Genomic DNA, 25094 nt, shown 5'->3' on the forward strand with positions numbered 1-25094 from the left:
GGCTTCTGTCCAGAGGTGAGAGGGGAAGGCAGAGAGAGTCAGGAGCTGGGTGAATGTTCATTGGGAATCAGGGGCAGAGGGGAAGAGTGTGCTCTCGCAGAATGGGGTGAGTGGTTGGGGTCTCATAACGATGTATGTTAAAAAAAAATTCTGTATGGGAGACTAAACTTGAAATGTAAACTTCGTTTAATTACAACAATAAAAACAAAAAATAAGGGCTTCTGTACCTGAAAAGATGTCTGTAATCACTTTATTCTTCTGAAGAAATAGGCTGTTTGTTCTGGCATTTCCTACTGTTCATTCCTTCACCTTCTTTTTTTTTTTTTTTTAAATTTTAATAGATAATAGTTAAAAATACAGCTTCTTAGTTTGAAATTCTAATGATGACAATAGAAAACATCTTTTCAGGCAACCTAATAAAATATTTTCTGATCCTGTGGCAAGTTCAGGATTTTTACTACTTTCTTAAATGTTATAACCATTAATATATTACCAGTTTAAGATGCATCAAAAGACTTCTTCTTTTTATAGGTCTTAGATATTTAGTATGTAGGCACTTTGTTTCTTAAGTGCTTTTTCTAAAAAAGGTATGGGTACCTGGGTGAGTTTAATCTCATGCTATAATTTAGAAATATGTTCTGTGAACATGAGCCACATATAATCAGTGTGTTATGAAAAGAATATAAGCTGGTGAAACATAACAGATTACTTACACACATTTTTAAATGTGAATATTATGAACTGCTTCTCTCTGCTGGCCACTGAAATCACAGGCTTAGTGTGATGGTTAAGATTGTGTGTCAACTTGGCTGGGCCATGATTCTCCATGTTTTAATGTAATCACTCCCATGATTGAATATACTGTGAGTAGCCAATCAGATGAAAGGCAGTCTCCTTGGGGGTGTGTCCTGCATCTGTATATAAGCAGACGTTCTGGCTTTTTGCACTCTCTGGATCCTGCGGCTGCTTCCTGTCGTCTTATCTCCCGTTCTTGGGATTTGAGCTGTCAGCTCATCTGCCGAACCTGGGATTCGTCGATCTGCACAGCCTGTGAGTGGGAGCCCTGCCCTCCGACCTTCCGATCTTGGGCTTGCTGGCTTCTGCAGCTGTGTGACTTGGGAGAGGCCTGTACCCTGATCCACGGACTTGGGACGTTCTAGCCTCTAAATCGCATGAGCTGTTTCCTTGATATAATCTCTCTCTCTATATATATTTATACACTTTACTGGTTTTTCTTCTCTAGAGAATCCAGCCTTAGACACTTAGTAAATGTTTGGCTATGCATGGATTGGCAAGTTGAATGTTTAATTACGTGGGATAAATACTTTTTTTCTCTTTCAACTTTTATACTTTTTAATAAACCAAGAAAATACTTACTAGATTTTTAAAAAAGAGTTAACTGTTGCCTTAGTAAAATTGGTAAGTAAAGGAAACCAACAGCAATTTTTTTTTTTTAAAGATTGTTGTTGCTTCTTTGATGCCTTCCTGTGTTTTGTTGCTTTAGTATGAAATAAATTTATCTAACTAAAGTGAATCTATTCACAGGGAACCAAAATAGAAAAAAATAGATGAAATCATGAATGTTTCCATGAAAGAAATTATGTGTTATATCTATTTTCAGACCTGCATTTACTAGATTTTCCTGCAGTGAACTGCTAGGTCACTTTGTGCATTTTGTTATTGTAAGTAAGTCTAACAAAATAATAAGGCAACCCATGACGAATCCTTGTCACGTAAAGAACGAGAACTGGTATTTGGAAAGCACTCTGACTTGACACTTATTCCAACTATTCTTTAGGTTATGTGTAGTAAGCTTTTTTCCTAAAAGAAGATTTTGTAATTGCAACTTAAAAAAAGTCAAGTGAAGAATAGAAGGAAGGTACCTGTACCTTCTTTTTAAATACAAAAATCAATTGTATTTTTATATACCAACAACAGAGAACAAAGAAAAAGATATTTTTACAATAGCATCAAAAAACATTAAATACCTAAGAATAAGTTTAACAAAAGATGTGCAAGACTTTTACCCTAAACACAACAAATCATTATTAAGAGAAATTAAAGACTACCTAAACAAAAGAAGATGGAAGGAGTACACAGATTCACTCTACCAAAAAGAATTGGTCAACGTTCAACCATTTCAGGAGGTGGCATATGATCAGGAACCGATGGTACTGAAGGAAGAAGTTCAAGCTTCACTAAAGTCATTGGCAAAAAACAAGGCTGCAGGAATTGATGGAATACCAACTGAGATGTTTCAACAAACAGATGCAGAGTTGGAAGTGCCAAGAAATTTGGAAGACAGCTACCTGGCCAACCGACTGGAAGAGATCCATATTTATGCCTATTCCAAAGAAAGGTGATCCAACCGAATGCAGAAATTATTGAACAGTATCATTAATATCACACACAAGTAAAATTATGCTGAAGGTCATTCAAAAGTGGCTGCAGCAGTACATCAGTAGGGAACTGCCAGAAATTTAATCCAGATTCAGAAGAGGATGTGGAACTTGGGATATCATTGCTGATGTCAGATGGATCCTGACTGAAAGCGGAAAATACCAAAAAGATCTTTACCTGTGTTTTATTGATAATGCAGAGGAATTAGACTGTGTGGATCGTAACAAATTATGGATTAACATTGCAAAGAATGGGAATCCCAGAACACTTAATTGTGTTCATGAGGAAACTGTATATAGATCAAGAGGCAGGCGTTCAAAAAGAATAAGCATGGTTTAAAGTCAGGAAAGGTGTGCATCTGGGTTGTATACTTTCATCATACTTATTCAGTCTGTATGCTGAGCAAATAATCGGAGAAGCTGGACTATATGAAGAAGAACACGGCATCAGGATTAGAGGAAGACTCATTAGAAACCTGCGTTATGCAAACGACACAACCTTGCTTGCTGAAAGTGTAGAGGATTCAAAGCAGTTACTGATGAAGATCAAAGACTACAGTATTCAGTATGGATTACACCTCAACATAAAGAAAACAATAATCCTCACAACTGGACCAATAAGCAACATCATGATAAGCAGAGAAAATATTGAAGCTGTCAAGGATTTCATTTTACTTGGGTCCACAGTCAACACCCATGGAAGCAGCAGACAAGAAATCAAATGTTTTGTATTGGGCAAATGTGCTGCAAAGGATCTCTTTAAAGTGTTTAAAAGCAAAGATGTCACTCTAAGGACTAAGGTATGCCTGACCCAAGCCATGGTGTAAAGTCAGTAAAGGGTTTATTTTGATTATATTAAAATAGGTTTGTTTCACAACCAGGATTGCATTTCCTATCTAATTCCTAGAGTTTCTAATTGCCTTTCATTTTTTCTTGTATTGTCTGCCTTTATCACATATTTGAGTTGCTCCATTTCTCAAGGATAGTATCAAAGCTCTGAAATAACTTTTCTCAGATTCCTGCTCCCCAGGCTCTCCATCCTCTTGCTCCAGTCTAAACAGGCTGCTGTGTAGGTCTGCTGCCTAACGGCCTGGGGCTTCCTTTCATTACTCTTCTGGGTTGGAGCCTTTGTTTCCTGAATCCCATGTCTTTAACTTTCTTGGTTTACTCACTCTTTTTTCTGCAGCCTAGTCTCAAATAATTTCCTAAGAAAGGGTGTGAAGGCCGTAAACTCTGAATCACTTTTGCAAGTTCTCCAATTGTTTTTATTCTCACACTGTCTGGTTCCAGCATTATATCTCTTGGTGGCATACGGATTTGTAATATATTTAGCCACTTCCCTATGGTTATGTGTTTGTTTTAACTTTCATTGTTATGTATAACTCTGAGTGAACATCCTTAGATCATATTTGTGAACATGAATAATATTACTAACGGTTATTTGCAGCACTCATTAGTTCAACTTGAGACAACTATTTGCAAACTGTTCAAGTGAATGTTGTGTACAATATGCCATCTTTTAAAAAAGCTATAGCATGCCAAGTATATTTCTAAATCCTCAAAAAGAATATGTAATCTGTCTGGCTGTAGAAAGTAGAAAACACCTTGGTTTGTTTTGATACTAAGAGTGTCATTTTATGCTGAGAAGCTATTGAGTGTTTCTTCAGTATTCGGAGTTTTGGGTAAGAATGTTATCGCTGGTATTGTGTTTTACATCTATTTTCCAGAAGGAAGGAATACTGGCATACATTGGGAATTTTCGTCTGATAGCAGAGCTTTCCACCCCGTTTGTGAATCAGCTGTAAGTTACTGATACCACTAATTATTTTAAAGTTGTGCTGTTTATTTTTAGTTTGGGGAGGGATTTTTCCAGGATCCTAAAGCTACTATATAAAAAATGAACATACATGATATGAATCATTACCACCATTCTACAAATGAAGACGCTGAGGCTTGGAAAGGCTACAGTAGCTTTCTCAGACTTCCTAGCTAGTAAGTGGTAGTGCTAAGCTTTTAACACAGCTGTCTTTGCAGCATGTCAATACTGTATTATACTTTCTTCCAGGGCATTTGTTATGGATTGAATTGTGCCCTGAAAAATGTGTGCCAGCTTGGCTAAGCCTGATTCCCACTATTGGGTGGTTGTCCTCCATTTTGTGATCTGATGTAATTATCCTATGTGTTGTAAATCCTAACCTGTATGATGTTAATGAGGCGGGACACAATCTACAGGATTAGGTTGTATCTTGAGTCAATATCTTTTGAGATATAAAAGAGAGAAGCAAGCAGACAGGAGAGGGACCTCATTACCACCAAACAAGAGGTGCCAGGAGTAAAGCATGTCCTTTGGACCTGGAGTCCCTGCGCCGAGAAGCTCCTAGACCAGGGGAAGATTGATGACAAGGACCTTCCACCAAAGCTGACAGAGAAAAAGCCTTCCCCTGGAACTAGGACACTGAATTTGAACTTCTGTCCTCCAAAACTGTGAGAGAATAAATTTCTGTTTGTTAAAGCAATGCACTTGGTGGTATTTCTGTTATAGCAGCATTAGATAACTAAGATAGCATTCATACACCCCTATGAGGTATGCTGCAAGATGAACTCTTTCCCCCGAATCTTTGGATTCAGTGGATTCTTCATGGAAAAGAACATAACGTACTCCATTTCATGTTGGGGTCATTCATATTCCTGAATTCAACTTCCTCCTGTCCCAAATTCTGATGTCAACATTCTCTCAGTCCCTCACTTTTTAAAAATCAACTTTTTATTTTAGATATACAAAAAAGTTGTGAATTTAGCACAGCGAATTCTCATATATCCCTCACCTGGTTTCCCCTATTTTTAACATCTTACATTGCCATGGTACAGTTGTCAAAACTAAGAAACCAGCATTGATACATTACTATTAACTAAAATCCAGACTTCACTGGATTCCATCAGTTTTTCCACTAGTATCCTCTTTCTGTTCCAAGATCTAATCCAGGGTGCCATATTACATTTAGTTGTCATGTCTGCCCAGTCTCCTCTGGGCTGTGACATTTTCTTACTCTTTCCTTGGCCTTGTCAGTGTTAAGGAGTACTGGCCAGGTGTCCTGTAGAATGTCCACTCATGAGTTTTTCTGATGACTTTTTTCATGATTAGATGGAGGTTATTGGTTTTTTGCAAAGAATACCAGAGAGGTAAAGTACTCTTCTTGTCATATCCTATCAGGGATAACATGACCTCCACATGACATCACTGGTGATGTTAACCTTTATCGCTTAGTTAAGATAGTGTTGGCCAGGTTCCTGCACTGCAAAGCTTTGCCCTTTCCCTACTCTATTTGAAAGCCAAGTGGTGAAGTCTAGCCTACTCTCAAGGGAGGAAATTAAGCTCTGCCTCCTGGAGGGAGGGAGGTGCTCACTTGGACAATGGATTTATTGTTAAACTTTTTTGCCCTGATCTTGTCATTTAACAAGGTCTGCTTTTTTTTTTTTTTCCCTGTGAGATGTTTAACTGTCCTTTCTCTCCATATCTACTGCCGTGGTCCTAGTTTAGGGCCTTTAGAATCTCCATGGTTTGATTACTGCAATACCTTTAATTAACTTCCCTAATTCCAGATTAACCTTATCTGGAATGCTTTCCTCACAGTTCAGAGTAGTATTTCTCATGTTCCATTGTCAGTACCTTATTTTTAAAAAAAAAAAATAAAAACAAACAAAAACACTGCATTCTGCTTAGACTCTTCTCTCTCACTTTTGAAAGTTCTGTGTGATGTGGTCCCACCCTGTGTCTCCGGTTTTATTTACTACTTGTTACAGTCAGGTATGTACTCTTACTGCTACAACCCTGCTACAACCCATGCACCTGTGGGTTGTTTCATGCCTTTCATTCTTTTATTCATAGCCCCCATTTCCCCTCCATCTTTGAAAAATATACTTGCCTTTCAAGCCTTAGTTCAAAATTCAAAACCAAGGTGTCTTTGTTAGCTGTGCTGCTGTAACAGAAATACCACAAGTGGACGGCTTTAAACAGTAGAAATTTATTTTCTCACAGTTCTGGAGGCTAAAAGTTCAAACCAGGGTCTTGACCATGTTGATTCCTTTCTTGCTGGGCGTTCCTTGGTTCTTGGTGATCCTCGCATGGGCATCTGTCTTCCCTCGTATGTGGTTGCTTCTGTGTCTGATCTGCTCTTTTTATAACTGAGAATTTGATCAGGTTTAGGACCCACCCTACACTGCTGTGGCCTCATTAACATAACAAAGAAAACTTTATTCCTAGATGGGATTACGTCCACACGTATGGGGGTTAGGATTCCAGCTCATATTTGTGGAGGGGGATGAGGAGCACAATTCAATCCATAACAGTGGGGAAAAATTGATTGTATGTAGCCTTTTATGATTTAGTACGGGGATAACACAGAGGATTGGGAGTGTCAATTAGACTCATATGAGTTAGACAGCATACCCTGTATCAAGCTTTACTAATGGTTTAAAGGATCCAGGTAACCATGAGGCAAAGCAGGGAGAGGCTCAGGACCATCAGGATGGCTCCCTAGGTCCTTTTTGCATTGGGCACTTACTGAAGCATGATTACCTGTGCAGTCTCTAAGCAATGTGCGCAGTTCACATCTCTGACATAGAAAGAGTGCTCTTGGTTGTAAAGCATCTCCATTTCATACTTAGATAGTTACATAGCTTAAATGCATACATTCCAGGTTTGTTTAACATAAGCAATCCTAGGCTAGGTATATCCTGCTAGCAGCATTCCATGAATGAAGACTCTCTTGGCACAAATACCATTATTCTATCAGGAGGTCTGTTATTAGTATGCTTACCAGGAGATTAGCCTGAATCACCCATATTTTTTCTTGATTAGGGGGTCATCCTTCAACCCCAAATAGGAGAGAATGGATTGCAGATCAGCTGTGTAACACTTTCTTTCCCAAGTACTTATATACTGTCTTATTTTCTTTGCTATTGTTTCATATATTATAATCTTATTTCTTCAAGAAGATAACCAGTTCCTAGGGCTTGAGCCCAGTTTTAAAAACATTTTTAAATAACTTTTCTGCAATCCTCAAAAACTGTGATAATGTGAAAGTATAAGAGTATAAAGGGAAAGAGCATCTTTGAAGTCTAAAGACTTGGATTCAAATCCAAACTCTCCCACTTACCATTGTGTGATGGAAGATTGTTTAACCTCTCTGAGTGTCAGTTTTCATGTCTATAAAATGGAGATGATACCTACAGACCCCACAGGTTGTTATGAAGATAAAATGAGATTATATATGTAAAGCACCTGGCATAGTGTCTGTCATTCAGTATATATTCAATAAGTGTTAAATCTAACATATATTCAGTATGCTAAAACCTAGTAAACACTGAAAGTGCATAGTTTATGTTTGCTTTCTCTACTTTATCATGTCCTCTTTGCTTGTCAGCCCACTATAATTAGGCTTCTGCCTCTGCCCTTTTGTTGAAACTGTGTTCATTAAAGGCACCAGTGACTTCCACTTGCAAAATCCAATGAGCTGTGGTTGGTGCCTGTCATGGGACTTGATGCTGTTGGTCACACCTTTCTTCTAATGCTGCACTCCCCTTGCTTTCATGGCATTGCCCTTGCCTCATTCTCCTTCCGTTTCCCTGACCATCCCCTCTCAGGACATAGTTTTTTAGATGATTGTACTCCCGAGGGCTGTCTTCTGGGCCACTGACTTTCTCCTGGGGTGAGTTCTGCCATTCCCAGGGTTTTAAGCTATTACCTATTTGCTGATTTTGGTGTAGAGGACTATGCATGAGTTTTGGAATCAGATAAACTCAAGTTAGAGTTTAACTTTGCCACTTCCTATGGCCTTGGGCAAGTTACTTAACCTTCCTGTACCACAGTTCCTTCTTTCTTAAAAAAAAAAAAGCAGCATATTAATGTTGTTTGCAGTCAAGTGGATTCCGACTCATAGCGACCCTATAGGACAGAGTAAAACCGCCCAACAGGGTTTTCAAGGCTGTAATCTTTATGGAAGCAGACTGCCACATCTTTTTTCCATGGAGAAGCTGGTGGGTTCGAACCATTTACCTTTCAGTTAGCAGCCAAGGGCTTAACTACTGCACCACGAGGGCTCCTATATTAATATTACCTACCTCTTGATATTATAGTCAAGTGTATTCTCCTTTCAGGTGGCACATCAAATTCAATACGTCTAAAATAGAATGTGAAGGAGCCCCAGTGGCGCAGTGGTTAAGTGCTCGGCTGCTAATCGAAAGGTTGTCAGTTCGAACTCACCAGGTGCTCTGCAGGACAAAGATGTGGCAGTCTGCCCCTGCTGTAAAGATTATAGCCTTGGAACACCTATGAGGCTGTTCTAGTCAGTCCTATAGGGTCTCTGAGTTGGAATTGACTTGACAGCTACGGGTTTGGATTTAGGTTTTTAAAGTGGAATGCAACGTTTCCCTCTGTATCCTTGTCTTGTATTCTCTTGTTCAGTATGTAGCCCAGCCGTCCACTCGGTTACCCCTGCTGGACATCTGGGAATCATCTTTGACTGTTTCTTCCTCACCTATATTTGGCCCATCACCAGGTCCTACCGTATCACCTCCTAAATGTTTCTTGCCTTTGCCACCTCCTCTCCATCTCTGTCCGCGCCCTAGGTCATCATCTCTTGCCTGGTCTACAGCACCAGCCTCTAACTCTGCATTGTCCAATAGAGTAGCTACAAGCCACATGTGGCTATTTCTATTCAAATGAAGTAAAATGAAGTAAAATTAAAAATTCAGTTCCTCAGTCTCACTCATAACATTTCAGGTGCTCCATAGCCCTATGTGGCTATGGAATTGGACAGCACATATATGGAACATTTTCATTATAGCAGAAAGTTCTGCTTGGTAGACCCTATTCCACAGTGATCTACTAAAATACATAAATGAACATGCAGCTCTGCTGAGTAAAACCTCGCTCAGTGTCTCCTACTGCTCACAGGATGAAAGCTGAGCTCTTTAATGTGACCCAGAAAGATATACAAGTAAAGCTGTCTTATCTCTGCCACTTTCATCTTTATCCTCTTCTCTCTCACCAACTTGCCCATCTTCCAGCACAGCCTCCTGTCTCCTTACTCATCTTTCAAGACTCAGCCCAGGGATCATTCCCATCACTAAACCCCATCACTTTCCAGGCTAGGTTGGGTGTCCCTCACTTGTGCTTCCAAGATAGCAGTGTTACGTTTATATCATTGTGCTAGGTATATTTTATTGTAACATTGTCTCTTTTTTTTCCTCTTTTTTTACTACATTTTATTATGTTAGGGGACATATTTTGTTAAACACGGCATAGTCTAGGGTCTACACAATGTCTGGCACATACCCATTGCCATCACAAATCTTTCTCTCATATAGCCACTGGTGGGTTCAAACCCCCGACCTTTTGGTTAGTAGCCAGGTGCTTAACCACTGAGCCACAAGGGCTCCTTTCTGACACATAAAACCATTGTCACAGAGTCGATTGTGACTCATAGTGACCTTATAGGACAGAGTAGAACTTCCCTATAGGGTTTCCAAGGGGCGCCTGGTGGATTCGAACTGCCCATCTTTCAGTTAGCAGCCACCAGGGTTTCCTTCTGGCACATAGTAGCCATTTAATTGCTTTTTGAATGAATGACTCTCAAGATGTGATTAATTAAACTTTAGCGGGGTCCATTTCTTGAATATGACTCTGATTATGAGATTTTGAGGTTGGGGAAAGGTAACTTTGACATAGGAACCTCAACTTGTTTTTGTTTAAAACTCTTCTTCAGAAATTGTAAAATTAACCCAGAAGAACTAGATGGTGCCCAGCTACCACCACTACCATTGTGACATGGATTGTAATACAGCAGGAGAAAAATGTGGAACAAAATTCAAATTTACAAAAAAAGACCAGACTTATTGGTCTGACAGTGACTGGAGAAATCCATGAAGCTATGGCCCCAGACATCCTGCTAACTCAGAACTGAAGCTACTCCTGAAGTCCTCCTTTCAGCCACAGATTAGACAGGCGTATAAAACAAACAGTAACACCCATAAGGAACATACTTCTTAATTCAATCATGTATACGAGACAAATGGGCAACACCTGCCCAAAAGCAACGATCAGAAGGCAGGAAGGGACAGGGAAACTGGACAAATGGACACAGAGAACCCCAGGTCAGAAAGAAAAAGGGGAGAGTGCTGATACATTGCAGGGATTGTAACCAGTGTCATAAAACAACTTGTGTATAAATTTTTGAATGAGGAAAAAAAATTGAATTCTACCCCAAGTGACTCTATAAATGTATTGCAATTCTAATAAAAATTTTTGCATATTAAAAATATATATACATACTTAAAAAAAAGAAATTGTAAAGTTAGAGATAGTTTAATTTATTCCTTAGTTTTATAGTAAGAACATATATTATACTTTTATTTAAAAGCTCTGGGTCTTTGTAAAGTAAGAAAATGAGAAGTGAATGGGGTTGGAATATGAGTAGGAGAAATGGTATATTGTGAGCAACAGACAGTATAACAGAATTGAGTACAGCTGCTTAAGTCCTGTTAAAGTTTCCCATAGTTTAACTGTATTCTATGTATTTTCTTTTCATCTTTTTCATTGTGGTTGATTTTGTATTTGGGGAGTCTTTATATTTTTCTTGTTTTTTATTTTGACATATAGGATTGTTAGTTTCCTTTGTGGTTTCCTTAATATTTACCCCTATTTTTCTAAGTTTAAATGAGTCATTTTTTTTTTCTGTATCCCCTTGACTTCCTCTCCATATGAAAAATCTATGTCTACATTTTTTGGTCCCTCCTTTTTGTTTTAATGTTGTCATCTTTTACATATTGGCATCTCTGTTTCCCTATTTTTTTGTTTTAGCTTTGATTTATTTTTGTGGTTTCCCTATCTGGGTTGATATCTGGTTGCTGTGTCCTGTGTGCTAGTATTGGGTTGTTATCTGATGTTATTTATTATCTAACTGGAGGACTCCCTTTACTATTTCTTGTAATTTTGGTTTGGTTTTTGAAAATTCCCTAAACTTCTGTTTAGCTGGAAATGCCCTAATTTCGCCATCATATTTGAGAGACAGTTTTTTGCTGGATATATAATTCTTGGCTGGCAATTTTTTTTCCTTCAAAGCTTTATATATGTCATCCCATTGCCTTCTTGCCTTTATGGCTTCTGCTGAGTAGTCCAAGCTTATACTTACTGACTCTCCTTTGTAGATGACTTTTCGTTTCTCCCTAGCCACTCTTAAAATTCTCTTTTTATCTTTGGTTTTGGTAAATTCGATTATGTCTTGATGACTTTTCTTTTGTGGTCTACCTTATGTGGGGTTCGATGAGCATCTTGGATAGATATCTTTTCATCTTTCATGATATCAGGGAAGTTTTCTGCCAACAAATCTTCAACAATTTTCTCTGTATTTTCTGTCGTTCCCCCCCATTCTGGTACTCCAGTCACTCGTAGGTTATTCCTCTTGATAGAATCCCACATAATTCTTAGGGTTTCTTCATTTTTTAAAATACTTTTATCTGATTTTTCCTCAGATGAGTTGGTGTCAAGTGCTTTATCTTCAATCTCACTAATTCTGACTTCCATTGCCCCAATTCTGCTCCTATGACTTTCTACTGAGTTGTCTAATTCTGAAATTTTATTGTTAATCTTCTGGATTTCTGATTGCTGTCTCTCTATGGATTCTTACAGCCTGTTAAATTTGTCATTATGCTCTTCTCTAATCTTCTTAACTTCCTTTACTGCATGTTCTGCATTTTGCCTAATTTCCTTCCCGATGTCTTTGAGAATTCTGTATGTTAATCTTCTGTATTCTGCCTCTGGTAATTCCAAGAAATTTTCTTCCTCTGGAAAATTTCTAGGTTATTTTGGGAGCTTGCCAAAGCCATCATGGTCTGCCTCTTTATGTGATTTGATATTGACTGCTGTCTCCGAGCCATCAATAAGTTATTATATTTATTTATTTTATGTTTGCTTACTGTGTCCTAGCTTCTTGTTTTATTTTGTTTAGATGTGTCCAAACAGGCTGCTCGTGTGAGCTAGCCCAGTCACCGGTGCCCCTGAAGCTCCAACGTCCTGCCACCAGGTGGCGAGACCTGCCATAAGTATGTGAGCCCAGGAGTCCACCCACTCCTCCTGTATGGATTCAGCTCAGGTGTCCAGGTAGTCGGCCACTAAGTGTGTGGTGTAGGCTCTCACCTACAGTCGTAGATTATTGGTGTAGGCGCAGGCATCATCCGCCTGCAGTGGCGGACACACACTGAGCAAGGCAGGGGGCCCACGGCACCCCTGAGTGTCCGGGAGGAAAGCTTGTCCCTGTTCCCTACAGCATGTACATGGGTGGGTTTTGCAGCTGGACTATGAGCACCCAGTGCTGTTGGCTATAAGGACTGGGGGGCACTTCTTGTTCTTGAGCCCCTTTTGCAGGTGACTAGGTGGTGTGGGTGGAGCCACCAGTTCTCAGGCCCCTGATGTGGGCAGGTGAAGACTCTGCTTAATGGTCAGAGCTGTGTCAAATGTCATGAACCTGCCACTCTACCATATAGCTGATACAGTGGAAGTTAGGCTTCAGGTATATACCCTGTTGTACTGTGGTAATGAGGGCCTATGCTGTTGACATGGGCCCACATGTGTCTGCAGGGGGAAGGGCACTCAAAGTCTGTGGACCCCTTATGCCTTTGCCTAGGCAAAGGAGCTGTGCCTACCCTGAGTTCCTGGCTTAGAGGAGCTGGCAGTTTATTTTTTCCCGTTTGTTAATTTGTTCTCTCTCCAGAGCCACTGGGAGAATGGCTCAGGGCATGTGATGGGTCCTACTTCTGGCCTGGGGGACTCGGCAGTTGCTGAAGCCATCCTGGACCCAGTGCAGAGCAGGGAGCAGGAAGGTAAATAGGAGAGAGAGTTTTCCTAAAGGGGGGTGTTTTTTATCTGCGTGGTAGGCCAGACATAAGTACTTGTCTTTCGCCAATCGTGGGCTGCTTCTCACTGGTTCTGGATAGCCTAGTAGACTCTCTGCCACTGGGTCTCTCCTGATGTGGAAAATGCCTCCTGAGTGCCGCTGCTTGCCTATCTCACTGAGCACCCCGAACTGATTCAAGCTGAAGGGCACCAGTTCCCACTGGGACAGGTCTGGCAACTCCTCGCTGCTTCCGAACCATCTCCCCTCCCCCTCCACTCAGTCCAATTCCTCAGCATCTGACTACTCTGCCATCTTGGCCCCACCTCTCTAGTTTAACTGTATTCTAGTTTATACTCTCTTCATTTTAGAGGTCTGTATAATTTAGGAAGGTACATGGATGCATGTGAAGGATATAAATGAAAAAGACTGAAATAAAGTTAGATACCTGGGCTTTTGTTAAATTTCTGCTGCTGAATTTTATCTTTACATTAGGTGTCTTTTGTAAAATACAATTTAATGGTGATAATCTCTTTCTAAACCAAATGCTCCAAACTTGTGAGGACATATTTTTGAATTGCTATTAAAATTGAATACCTTATACAAACATGACACCTATGTTTCTTAATATGTTTATTCAGTTTCTGCTATTATTCTCAGTACCTAAATATCCCAGTTCCTGCCTTCAGGGAACTTCAGGTATACTGTCAAGTCTATTTAAAAGTCCATATAAAGCAATAAGCTAATAAAACAACACATGTGAAAAAGGGCAAAAAAAAAAAGTGTTATTAATAGTATATAACAGAGGTTCTTGAACTTTTTGGTCTCATAAATTATTGAGGACTCCAATGAACTTTTTTTCCTCTGGATTACATCTATTTATATTTACTATATTGGAAATGAAAACTGAGACATTTAAAAATGTTTGTTTATTAATTAATTTAATAGTAATAATATTGTATGTTAACATTCTTTGTGTGAAAAATAACTACATTACCAGATAAAGAAATTTTAGTGGGAACAGTGTCATTTACAGTTTTTGAAATCTCTTTAATGTCTGGATTAAGAGAATTCAGCTGATTCTCAAGTTGGCTTTTTTTTTTTTTTTTTTTTAAGTCTGCTTCTGTTTTCAATCTGTTGTGGTAATGTAGGAATATTTTAGTAGTCTTTCCAAATAATTATGGATATCCTTTTTTGATACCACACCAAAACTGACCAAGAGATTATCCCTTATAAGTTAGTTACAATATAGGAGTCCCTAGGTGGCGCAAATAGTTAAGCCTGCGACTAGTAATAGAAAGGTTGGCTGTTTGAATCCACATAGAGGCACCACAAAAGAAAGGCCTGGCAATCTGCTTCTGAAAATCACAGCCATGAAAACCCTATGGAGTGTAGTCTACTCTGCAACATATGTGGTGACCATGAATCAGAATCAACTCCAAGGCAACTGGTTGGTTCTAGCATGGAATCTGAAACCCTTCTGTTATCTGCTATATTAAAATCCATTGTACTTGGAATGGATATTATAACCATGCATTATTTTGTATCATCATGCATTAGTCATTTGGAAAATACTGGTTCACTGAGTTGATCTTCTAAATGTTGACACATTTATTATAAATACAAAAAACCACATTAGTTAATATCACCGCTTATCTCAATTGAAATGTGTTTAAGTATTGGGATGTCATGAAGTCCTCAATGGCTTTCCAAAGCCAGATTTTCTAAAATTATAATTTTCACATGAAAGTTCATATTTTGTGACTGGCAACAAGTACTGTCAGTTGCTTTCCTTGCAGAGACAAGCCCACTTCCTTCTTTCTGAGAAAATGTCTGTCACATACCAAAGTCTACGTAACCATAGTTTGTCTGCAAGATGTTCTTTCAAGTAAAAATGGTATTCCATGGAAAAATCAGGTAGTTCAGTTCACAACTCAAACAATCATACAAGGGTTTTTCCTTAGGGTAGCCAATGTACTTTGCAGCATAATTTCTTCATGTAATTCCCATTTCATCAGGCAGAATATTAAAAAGATGTGTACTCAAAGGTCATGATTTAATAAAATTAATAATTCTTACTGCTTCATCAAGAACATTCTTAAGTTTTTTCTTCTTTTTGGTTCTTTTTAACTGCAAGCGCATGGAGGTCAAAGAGTACAATGACTACTAGTACTGTCTGGTGCCATTGCCTTGATTTGTGTAAGACACCAGCAGTTTTATCAACCATTGCTCTCGCACCATCAGTGCAAATGTCAACACAATGAAAAAGGAAAATAACATTTTTGTATTATGAAGTTGTTTTGGCCTTGTGGCCCCCCTGAAAAGGTCTCATTGGACAATGGACCACAGTTTGAAACCTGCTGGCATAAACTAATTTCTGTGAGCTCTTGGGAAGAGGAGAGATTATTTATTGATTGACGTTTCTCATGCAAGGCTTCACAGAGAAGGTAGGACATATTCTTAAAATCTTTCAGGGTTTTGTAAGAAGTGGATGGGAAGGGGAGGCCTTACATATAAGGAGAAAAGAATGAACAGAGGTTTTTGAAAAGTAGAGTAAACATGCTGTCAGTAAGAAAAAGTGAGTAGCCTTGCAGGATCAGAGTATGTCTTAGGGAGAGGGTGGATAAACAGAGAGAACATTAAGTGCCAGGGAGAACTGTTTGAACTTGACGCAGTAGACAGTGAATATATATTATAGTGGGAAAGGCATTCTGAAAATAGCATTGAGTAATTCTAATGTCTGGTATGTGTAGGATAGATTGTTGTGGGGTAAGACGGGAGGCAAAAGGTTGGGTTAGCAGGTAAGCGTCCAGCATGAATAAATGAAAACAAATAAGGGTCCAGATTAGGACCCTCTGGAAATTGAGAGATAACAAAATAGAGATTTTGAAGGAAGAAAAAACTAAATTGGCAATGGCTAAGAAATTAGAGATACAGAAAAGGAAATGGTTTTAGATAACTTCTACACTGAATCCGTAAAGATGAGCCCATTAAAAGACATAGGGACAGGTCTGCTTCAAGAGATAGTGATTTCACTGTCACTGAAGGCATTTCAAGAGAAGCTAGAGGAACAAATGGTGGGGTTGTTGAAAGAGGGATCTGAGCATTAGAACATTGGGTGGAAGAGGTGCTGGTTCACAAACCAAACTGCTTATCAGAATCATCTGGAAAGCTTTTTAAACATGTACTTATGAGTTTAATTCATTATTCCTGGGGAAAACCAGAGAATTTGTGTTTAGGACAAGCCCCCGCCCCAGTTATTTTGTTGCAGCCACCTGCCAGTGGAACCAGATGACTAAGTTCTCCTAAAGGCCTCTTTCAGCTTTCCATTAGGTTCCAGGTTCCATTGAGTTGGTTCCAACTAACAGCGACCCTATAGGACAGAGAACTGCCCCATAGGCCTTCCAAGCAGCTGGTGGATTTGAACTGCCAACCCTTTGGTCAGCAGCCGTAGCTCTTAACCACTGCAACACCAGGGCTCCTCTTTCAGCTTTAGGACTCTCTAAAATAACTTACTGACTAAATCAATACATACCTACATACCTTATATTGCGCAAACACACACCCACACAAAAAGATGTGGGAAAGTAGAAAGACTAGAAGAGAAAGTCTTGAGTTTGGTTTGGAGATGTTGGGTAAAAGGACAGAGCATCTGAATAGAAATAATATTAAGAATAGAGAGAGGAATTTTGGAATGATCAGAATAGAGGTGATACTTGAAATCATGAATAAAGATGGTACTTAAAAGATAAAATTGAATGTCTAGAATTGGGGCATAGAAGAAGGAAGAGTAGATACAATGAAGGAGTAGTTTAGAAGTAGGAGTGGAACCAAGATAATGTTGGGGTTGAGGGCCACTTTTCTAAAACTAAGATCCTGAACTTTCCAAGGATAGTATTTATTAGATACAAATGTTTACATGTCTGAAAGAATTACATGTGCAGCGAAGATATAACTAGGGTCAGCTCACGACCCAGTCCCTGTGTAGAGTTGCAGAAACAGTCCAGCGTGAAAATCCTCACTGGAGTTTCTCCAAGGATGTCAACAAAGATCCAGTTTGTTATGCACAGCAACCTTCTTAAAATTCCCTTTATTCCTCTTACAGTATCTCCTGGACCCCACAGCTTCCCCAGACTCTCAAACTTCTGTCTCTCAACTCCAAACTCCTCAAACTTATCAAACCAGCATGATGCAGGGATCCATTCTTGGCCCCTCATCCCCTTTTCTCATTTTTTATTTCTCTACCAACAAGTAGCCCCCTCCCCTCCTTTTTCCAAATGTGAATCAGACCAAATGATTCCTTGCAATTTTTAAACTATTTTTAGTGGGTACCACACTTCTGCACAATTAACTCCCAGAAACTTATTTGAAAAGTTCAATTTCCTTAGAAGGCCAGAATTTTCTCTAGGGGGCTGGAGGGAAGATTTCAAACACATATAATCTGCAGTCTTTTCTTTTATACCTGTCTTAGTAATAACTATGTTGTCGTTAGTTACTGTTGAGTCAATTCTGACTCATGGCAACCCCATGTGTGCAGAGTAGAACTGTTCCATAGGGTTTTCAAGGCTGTGACCTCTTGGAAGCAGATCACCAGGCCTGTCTTTCAAGACGCTTCTGTGTGGGTTCAAACTACAAACCTTTTGGCTGGTAGCCAAGCAGTTAACCATTTGCACCACCCAGGGACTCAGTAATAACTGTAGATGATATAGATGATAGGTAAAAGGGAGTGCTGTCCTTCTGTCCTTTCCCATATGCATGTCTTCCTCTTCCTTCTCTGCCCCCTTCCCTCTCAGCTTCAATACATATCTTCACAAACTCTTAGCCTTTATTTGTTGGCTTCAAAGAGTGTTTTCACTAAGTAAGGAAAGATGGATTCCAACTAAGTCAGTGGTCCTTCTGACATGGGACAGGAGGGTAAAGAGGACAATTATTTAAATATTATTTCATCTTGAATTAATATAGAGGTCTTTTCTTTTGAAAGAGACTGGCTTACAGACCAGGACACTGCTGAGATGGAAAAACTGGCAGAAGTTAAACAAGGTGATTACATAGTAAAACCGAAGGACAAGTCCTTTAAGTCTGGGTTTGTAGATAATCACCTTTCCAGACAAACAATAATTCAGGAAGTGTGTGAACTAGTTGGAGAACAGGAAGTAGTCTGGGCTATATAAAGTGTAGAACTTGTGGTATTAAAGAGAAAAGGCTATAAAGGTAGAGTCAGGAAGATGAGTTAGGTTATTGTAGTCATCCAGGTAAGAGATGCTGAGGACCAAAAATTACAGTGGCAACAGTGGGAATAGAATGAATCAGGAGGATTAGAATTTTAAGAGGTAAAATGGAAAGGTCTTGGTTAAAACTATAGATTAAAACTAGAAACTAAAAATAGAATACAGGTAGGAATAGTCTAGGATGACTAAATTGATGGTGCTCTCATTGATACGGGATTGGGAAGATAAGAAAAGAAACAGTTTTCTGTGGAGATGGTGTGGAGCAGGAGAGATTGGGTAAGGAGTATTGGTTTTAGGCATGTTTGAGAATTTCTGATTTGTCAGGTGAAAATGCCCAGCAAGAAATTAGAAGTATGGAACTACAACTGGAGCTTAAGAGAAGACTTGAAACCAAAGATTTGTGTCATCTATATATACAGGGTTGGTGAGCCCCTGAGAATGGATGCAATGGTCTTGGTAGAGCATCCAGAAAGAAATACATCCACTCCCCACTTATCTGCATAGTTAGGTTCCAAAGACCAGGTCATTATGTGAAAATCAGCATTATGCAGAAATGGAGGATGACCACAGCAGACCACAAAATGAAGGATGACTGCATTATTCCATAACTGCCAAATTACATCATTCCATAACTGCTAAGGAGCCCCGGTGGCACAGTGGTTAAGAGTTCGTTTGCTATCCAAAAGATTGGGAGTTTGAATCCACCAGCCATGCCGTGGAATCCCTCCTTGGTCACTCATAGTGACCCTACAGTACAGAGTAGAATATGGGCCCATTCTACTCTGTCATGTAGGGTCACTATGAGTCGGAATCGACTCGACGACAATGGGTTACAACTGCCAAATTACATCATTACATAACTGCCAAACCACTGAGAATCATGGCCCAGCCAAGCTGACACAGAACCTTAACAGTCACAGCTAGCGTTACTCTTGCCTCACAGCTTGGCGTTTGTTACTGCCAGACGTACGTCATTAATGCATAAAACAGCTGGATGGTAGGTTTTTTTATCATTGATGTAAATACGATAGTCAATAAGTGAGGAGAAGGTGCAGTCCCCAGGAAGCAGAGGATTTAAGGGACAGGCATAGGAAGTAGAGATTGAGACCGAAAAGAGAATCAGGAGGAAATAATATCATGGAAATCAAGGGAGGAGAGATTCAGAAAAGTATGGTGCTTGGCAGTGTCAGATGTTATAGAGAGATCAATTTGGATGAAGGCTAAGAGTAATCTGTTGCTTTGGTTATAGGGAAGTCACTGTGACCTTTCCAAAAACAATTCTATGTATTAGAGAAGGTCAGTCATATTGTAACAGGTTGATAGAAAGGTAAGAATGTCTGTGAGTGCAGTGCCTACTCTTTTAAGAAGTTTGGCAGGGAAGGAAAGTAGAGAACGAGATTTTTGGATTAGGGAGAATTGAGCATGTTGCTGAGAGAGAAGCGGAACTTGATAGAGCAAGGAGTAGGGGATAATTGATGGAATAAAGTCTCAGAAGGAGTGGTGGGATCTAGAGCATGGGTAAAGAAGCAGTTAGCCTTGGGAGAAGGCCAAGAGATACCTCTTCCTCTGAGTACAAAAGTAAAGGCACCTGAAAATAAGTTTTTCAGCCTTGGGGTCAGAATTTGGGATGATTCATGGTTGAAAGACTCTTAATATCTCAGTAATAACTTAAAAAAACCAAACCCATTGCCATCAAGTCGATTCCAACTCATAGCAACCCTATAGGACCGAGTAGAACTGCCCCATAGGTTTTCCAAGGCTGTAATCTTTATGGAAGCCGACTGCCACATCTTTCTCCTGCAGAGTGGTTGGTAGGTTCAAACAACTGACCTTTTGATGAGCGGCTGAGTGCTTTAACCACTGAGCCACTAGGGCTCCCATTTTAGTAATAGAAGAGGCCAGTTTCTCTTATGAGATTAAGAAGAGGAAGTGGATGGGAGAAGGAAAGGAACTTGAGTGGCAAGGCAGAAGTTTGGAAGCAATTCTATGGAGAATGTGGAGGTAAATAAAAGGGATATCAAGTAAATTTGAGAAATCAGCTGAGGTTCAGACCTCTTATAATAATTATTTGTGCCATTTAACATAGGTATCTAACATCAGTGGGTAATAATAGCTATTTATTGCGCTCTTAGTATGGGGGAGTTATTACTGCAATGTATCAACACAGCTTCATAGTACTAGGTACTATCATTAGTCCCATTTTACAGAGACAAAACTGAGACATAGAGGTAAGTAACATGGAGAGCTAAAGACTGCACAGCTAATAAATGGCAGAACTAGTCTTTGCACTTAAGCAGTCTAACTGCAGAGCAGAGTACCCATTCAACTATTCTACTATGAAGAAAGCTGAGTTGAGGAAAGATTGGAGCTAGGCAGGGTGGATGGATGGATGAAGTGTCAAAGAGAACTGAGGGTGTTGATGGTGTTCTGAGGTTAACTTTGAGTTCAAGCAGGTAGGAAAGAAGTGAATCAAAACGTGGAGGTTGATACTGGAGGGATTTGAGGGTTTGGAGATCAAAGAAAAAGTTTAGGTGGAATTGGATAAAGTGAAAGATGGAAGGTTGGGTTATAACTTGAGAGGAAAGAGCTATTTGAAGCATAGCATTTCTGAATAATACCAAGGGCACCATGTAGTCAAAGGAATGAATGGCTGAAGGAGAAGAGAGCAAATCTTTGGAGTAGAGAAGGCTGGAGGATAGGAGAGATGTTGATTAGACCAAATGATGCTGACCTCACTGCCTCATTGAGTTTTTTTTTTTTTCGTGTTTGGGATATTATGTTAACCATTGCTGCCTAAATAGTTAGGAACTGGTGGTGCAGTGGTTAACACACTCAGCTGCTAACCAAAAGGATGACTATTCAAACCTTCCTTCAAACCCACCAGCCACCCTGCAGGAGAAAGATGTGGCAGTCTGCTTCTGTAAGGAAACAGCCTTGGAAACCCTATGGGGCAGTTCTGCTCTGTCCTATAGAGTTGTTATGAATTGGAATCGACTCGGCAGCAATGGGTTTGGTTTGGTTTGACCGAAATAGTCTGTTCTTTTGAAATTGCCTTGCCTAATTTAGACCTTCTATTTTCACTGTCTTTATAAGATGCTATACGTCACTTATTTTAAAAATTATTCCTATTTGATATTGGTATTTTAATCTCTTTAAATAAAATGTTTTCAGCTTTTCCAATTAATTTTTAGTTTCTTAGGTTGAATAGTTTCCAGCTTAGTCATGACTAATTCACAGTCAAATTGAATATTAAGATACATATTACTTTTACTACTTTACAATTTAATCTCTAAAACAATGAAATAAAATTAGTCAAGACAGTTTTCCTAAGGAAGAAAAAGTAGAATCAGGCAAATGTTCACTGAATTTTTTAAAAATAAACTTTTTTCTTTTAAAATAGATTCACAGAAAAGTTGCAAAGATGATACAAGAGGGTTCCCGTATACTCTACACCCAGTTTCCCCTATTGTTAACATCTTACATTAGTGTGGTACATTGTCAGAATTAATGAACCAGTACCGATAGAGTACTAACAATAATAATAACAGTCGGATAGTGAAGTTTTTACTATCATCCTGACTGTGAAATGACAGATAGTGGGATAGTCGATAAGTGAGAAGTAGAAGTAGTCCCTGGGAAGCACAACTATGTAAGGGACAGGCAGAGGAAGTAGAGACTGAGACAGAATAGAGAATAAGGAGGAAACAGTATCAAAGCCAACTGTGTTCAGATTTCCTTAGTTTGTCCGTAAGTCCTTTTTCTGTCCTAGCATCCCAGCCAGGATACCACATTCCATTTAGTTGTCATTGTGGGTGCATCTTTTTTTTAAATTGTACTTTAGGTGAAGGTTTACAAAACAAATATTTTCTCATTAAACAGTACACATATTGTTTTATGACATTGGTTAACAACCCCACTACATGTCAACACTGTCCTTACTCAACCTTGGGTTCCCTATAACCAGATTTCCTGTCCTCTTCTGCCTTCTAGTCCTTGTCCCTGGACTGCTGTGCCTCATTAATCCCATTTTGTTTTATGAGGCTGTCCAACCCCCAGCTGCACGGTGAACCTCACGAGTGACTTCACCACTGAGCTAAAATGGTGTCCAGGGGCCATACTCTCGGGGTTTCTCCAGTCTCTGTCTGGCCAGTAAATCTGGTCTTTTTTTTAGTGTTAGAATTTTGTTGTACATCCTTCTCCAGTTCTGTCCACAATCCTCTGTTGTGATCCTGGTCAGAGCAGTCAGTGGTGGTAGCCGGGCACCATCTAGCTGTACTGGACTCAGTCTGGTGGAGGCCTTGGAAGCTGTGGTCCATTAGTCCTTTGGACTAATATTTTCTTTGTATCCTGTTCTCATCATTCTCCCTGGTGAGACCAGTGAAGTATCTTAGATGGCTGCTCATAGGCTTTTAAGATCCCAGACGCTACTCGCCAAGGTAGAATGTAGAACATTGTCTTTATAACCTGTGTTATGCCAGTTGAGCTAGATGTTCCTCGAGACCATGGTCCCCACAGCCCCCCTACCAGCAATTCAGTCCCTCAGGGAGTTTGTGTGTGTCTATGGAGCTACAATAACCTTTCCTTGTACAAGTTGTGCTGGGCTTCCCCAGTATTGTGTACTGTCTTACCCTTCACCAGAGTTACCACTTATCTATTGTCTATTTAGTATTTCCCCCCACCCCTCCCATCCCTCGTAACCAACAAAGATTGTCACTTTTTGTGTGTAAACTTTTTCATGGGTTTTTACAATAGAGGTCTCATACAATATTTGTCCTTTTGTGATTGACTTATTTCACTCAGCATTATGTCCTCCAGTTTCACCCATGTTATGAGATGCTTCACAGATTAATCATTGTTCTTTATCATCGCATAGTACTCCATTGTGTGTATGTGCCATAGTTTATCCATTCATCTGTTGATGGGCATCTAGTTTTTTTTCCATCTTTTTGCTATTCTGAACAATGCTGCCATGAAAATGGGTGTGCATATGTCTATTTGTGTGATGGCTCTTATTTCTCTAGGATATATGCCTAGGAGTGGGATTGCTGGATCATATGGTATTTCCATTTCTAGCTTTCTAAGGAAGCACCATATCATTTTCCAAAATGGTTGTATCATTATGCATTCCCACCAGCAGTGCATAAGAGTTCCGATCTCCCCACAGCCTCTCCATTTGTTATTTCCAGTGTTTTTGATTCGTGCCAGTAATGCTAGGGTGAGATGGTATCTCATTGTGGTTTTAATTTGCATTTCTCTAATGGCTAATGAATGTGAGCACATCCTCATGTGTCTGTTGGCCGCTTGAATGTCTTCTTTGGTGAAGTGTCTGTTCATTTCCTTTGCCCATTTTTAACTAGGATTATTTGTCTTTTTGTTGTAGAGGTTTTGAATTTTCTTGTAGATTATGGAGATTAGACCTTTGTCTGACTTGTAATGTCCAAAAATTTTTTCCCATTCTATAGGTTCTCTTTTTCCTCTTTTGGTGAAGTCTTTGGAAGAGCATAGGTGTTTGATTTTTAGAAGATCTCAGTTATCTAGCTTATCTTCTGGAGTTTGTGTGTTAATGGTTATGGTTTGTATCCTGTTAATGCCGTGTATTAGGGCCTGTAGCGTTGGTCCTATTTTTTCTTCTATGACCTTTATAGTTTTTGGCTTTATATTTAGGTCTTCGATCCATTTTCAATTAGTTTTGGTATATGGTGTGAGGTATGCATCCTGTTTCATTTTTTTGCAGATGGATATCCAGTTTTGCCAGCACCATTTGTTAAAAAGACTTTCTTTTCCCCATTTGATGAACTTTGGGCGCTTGTTGAAGATCAGGTGACCGTAGGTGGATGGATTTACATCTGGGTTCTCAGTTCTGTTCCATTGGTCAATGTATCTGTCATTGTACCAGTACCAGGCTGTTCTGACTACTGTAGCTGTATACTAGGTTCTTAGGTCAAGTAGGGTAAGTCCTCCTACTTTATTCTTCTTCTTCAGTAGTGCTTTACTTATCTGGGGCTTCCTCCCTTTCCATATAAAGTTAATGATTAGTTTTTCCATCCTTTGAAGAATGTTGTTGGTATTTGGATCGATATTGCATTGTATTTGTAAATTGCCTTCGGTAGAACTGTCATTTTCACTATGTTGAGTCTACCTATCCGCGAGCATGGTATGTTTTCCCATTTATGTAGATCCCTTTGGATTTCTTGCAGTAGTGTTACGTAGTTTTCTATGTATAGGTCTTTTACACCCCTGGTTAGATTTATTCCTAAGCATTTTATTTTTTTAGGGCCTATTATACATGGTATTGCTTTCCTGATTTCCTTTTCATCGTTCTCTTTTTTGGTGTATAGGAATCCAACTGATTTGTGTATGTATATCTTGTATCCTGCTACTCTGCTGAATCTTTCTATTAGTTCCAGTAGATTTCTCGTGGAGTCTTTAGGGTTTTCTATGTAAACATGGGCAGTTTAACTTCTTCATTACCATTTTGGATGCCCTTTATTTCTTTTTCTTGCCTTACTGCTCTAGCTAGAACTTCTAGCACAATGTTAAATAGGAGTGGTGATAAAGGGCATCCTTGTCTTGTTCCT

The 25094-nt window shown here is 39.4% G+C and overlaps 1 protein-coding gene across 3 annotated transcripts in view; it reads left to right on the forward strand.

Annotated features, from left to right (window-relative positions):
- The window catches only part of LOC101359552 (transmembrane protein 56-like), a 145288-nt gene that overhangs the window by 86739 nt on the left and 33455 nt on the right, over positions 1-25094 (forward strand). For all 3 annotated transcript variants that reach the window (XM_004378794.2, XM_023733472.1, XM_023733473.1), the window contains exon 8: positions 4127-4200. In XM_004378794.2, coding sequence (XP_004378851.1) covers positions 4127-4200 — 74 coding nt within the window. The remainder of the gene's footprint in view (positions 1-4126; positions 4201-25094) is intronic.

The sequence above is a fragment of the Trichechus manatus genome, unplaced genomic scaffold, assembly GCF_000243295.1.
Source record: "Trichechus manatus latirostris isolate Lorelei unplaced genomic scaffold, TriManLat1.0 scaffold00058, whole genome shotgun sequence".
NCBI classification, from domain to species: domain Eukaryota; kingdom Metazoa; phylum Chordata; class Mammalia; order Sirenia; family Trichechidae; genus Trichechus; species Trichechus manatus.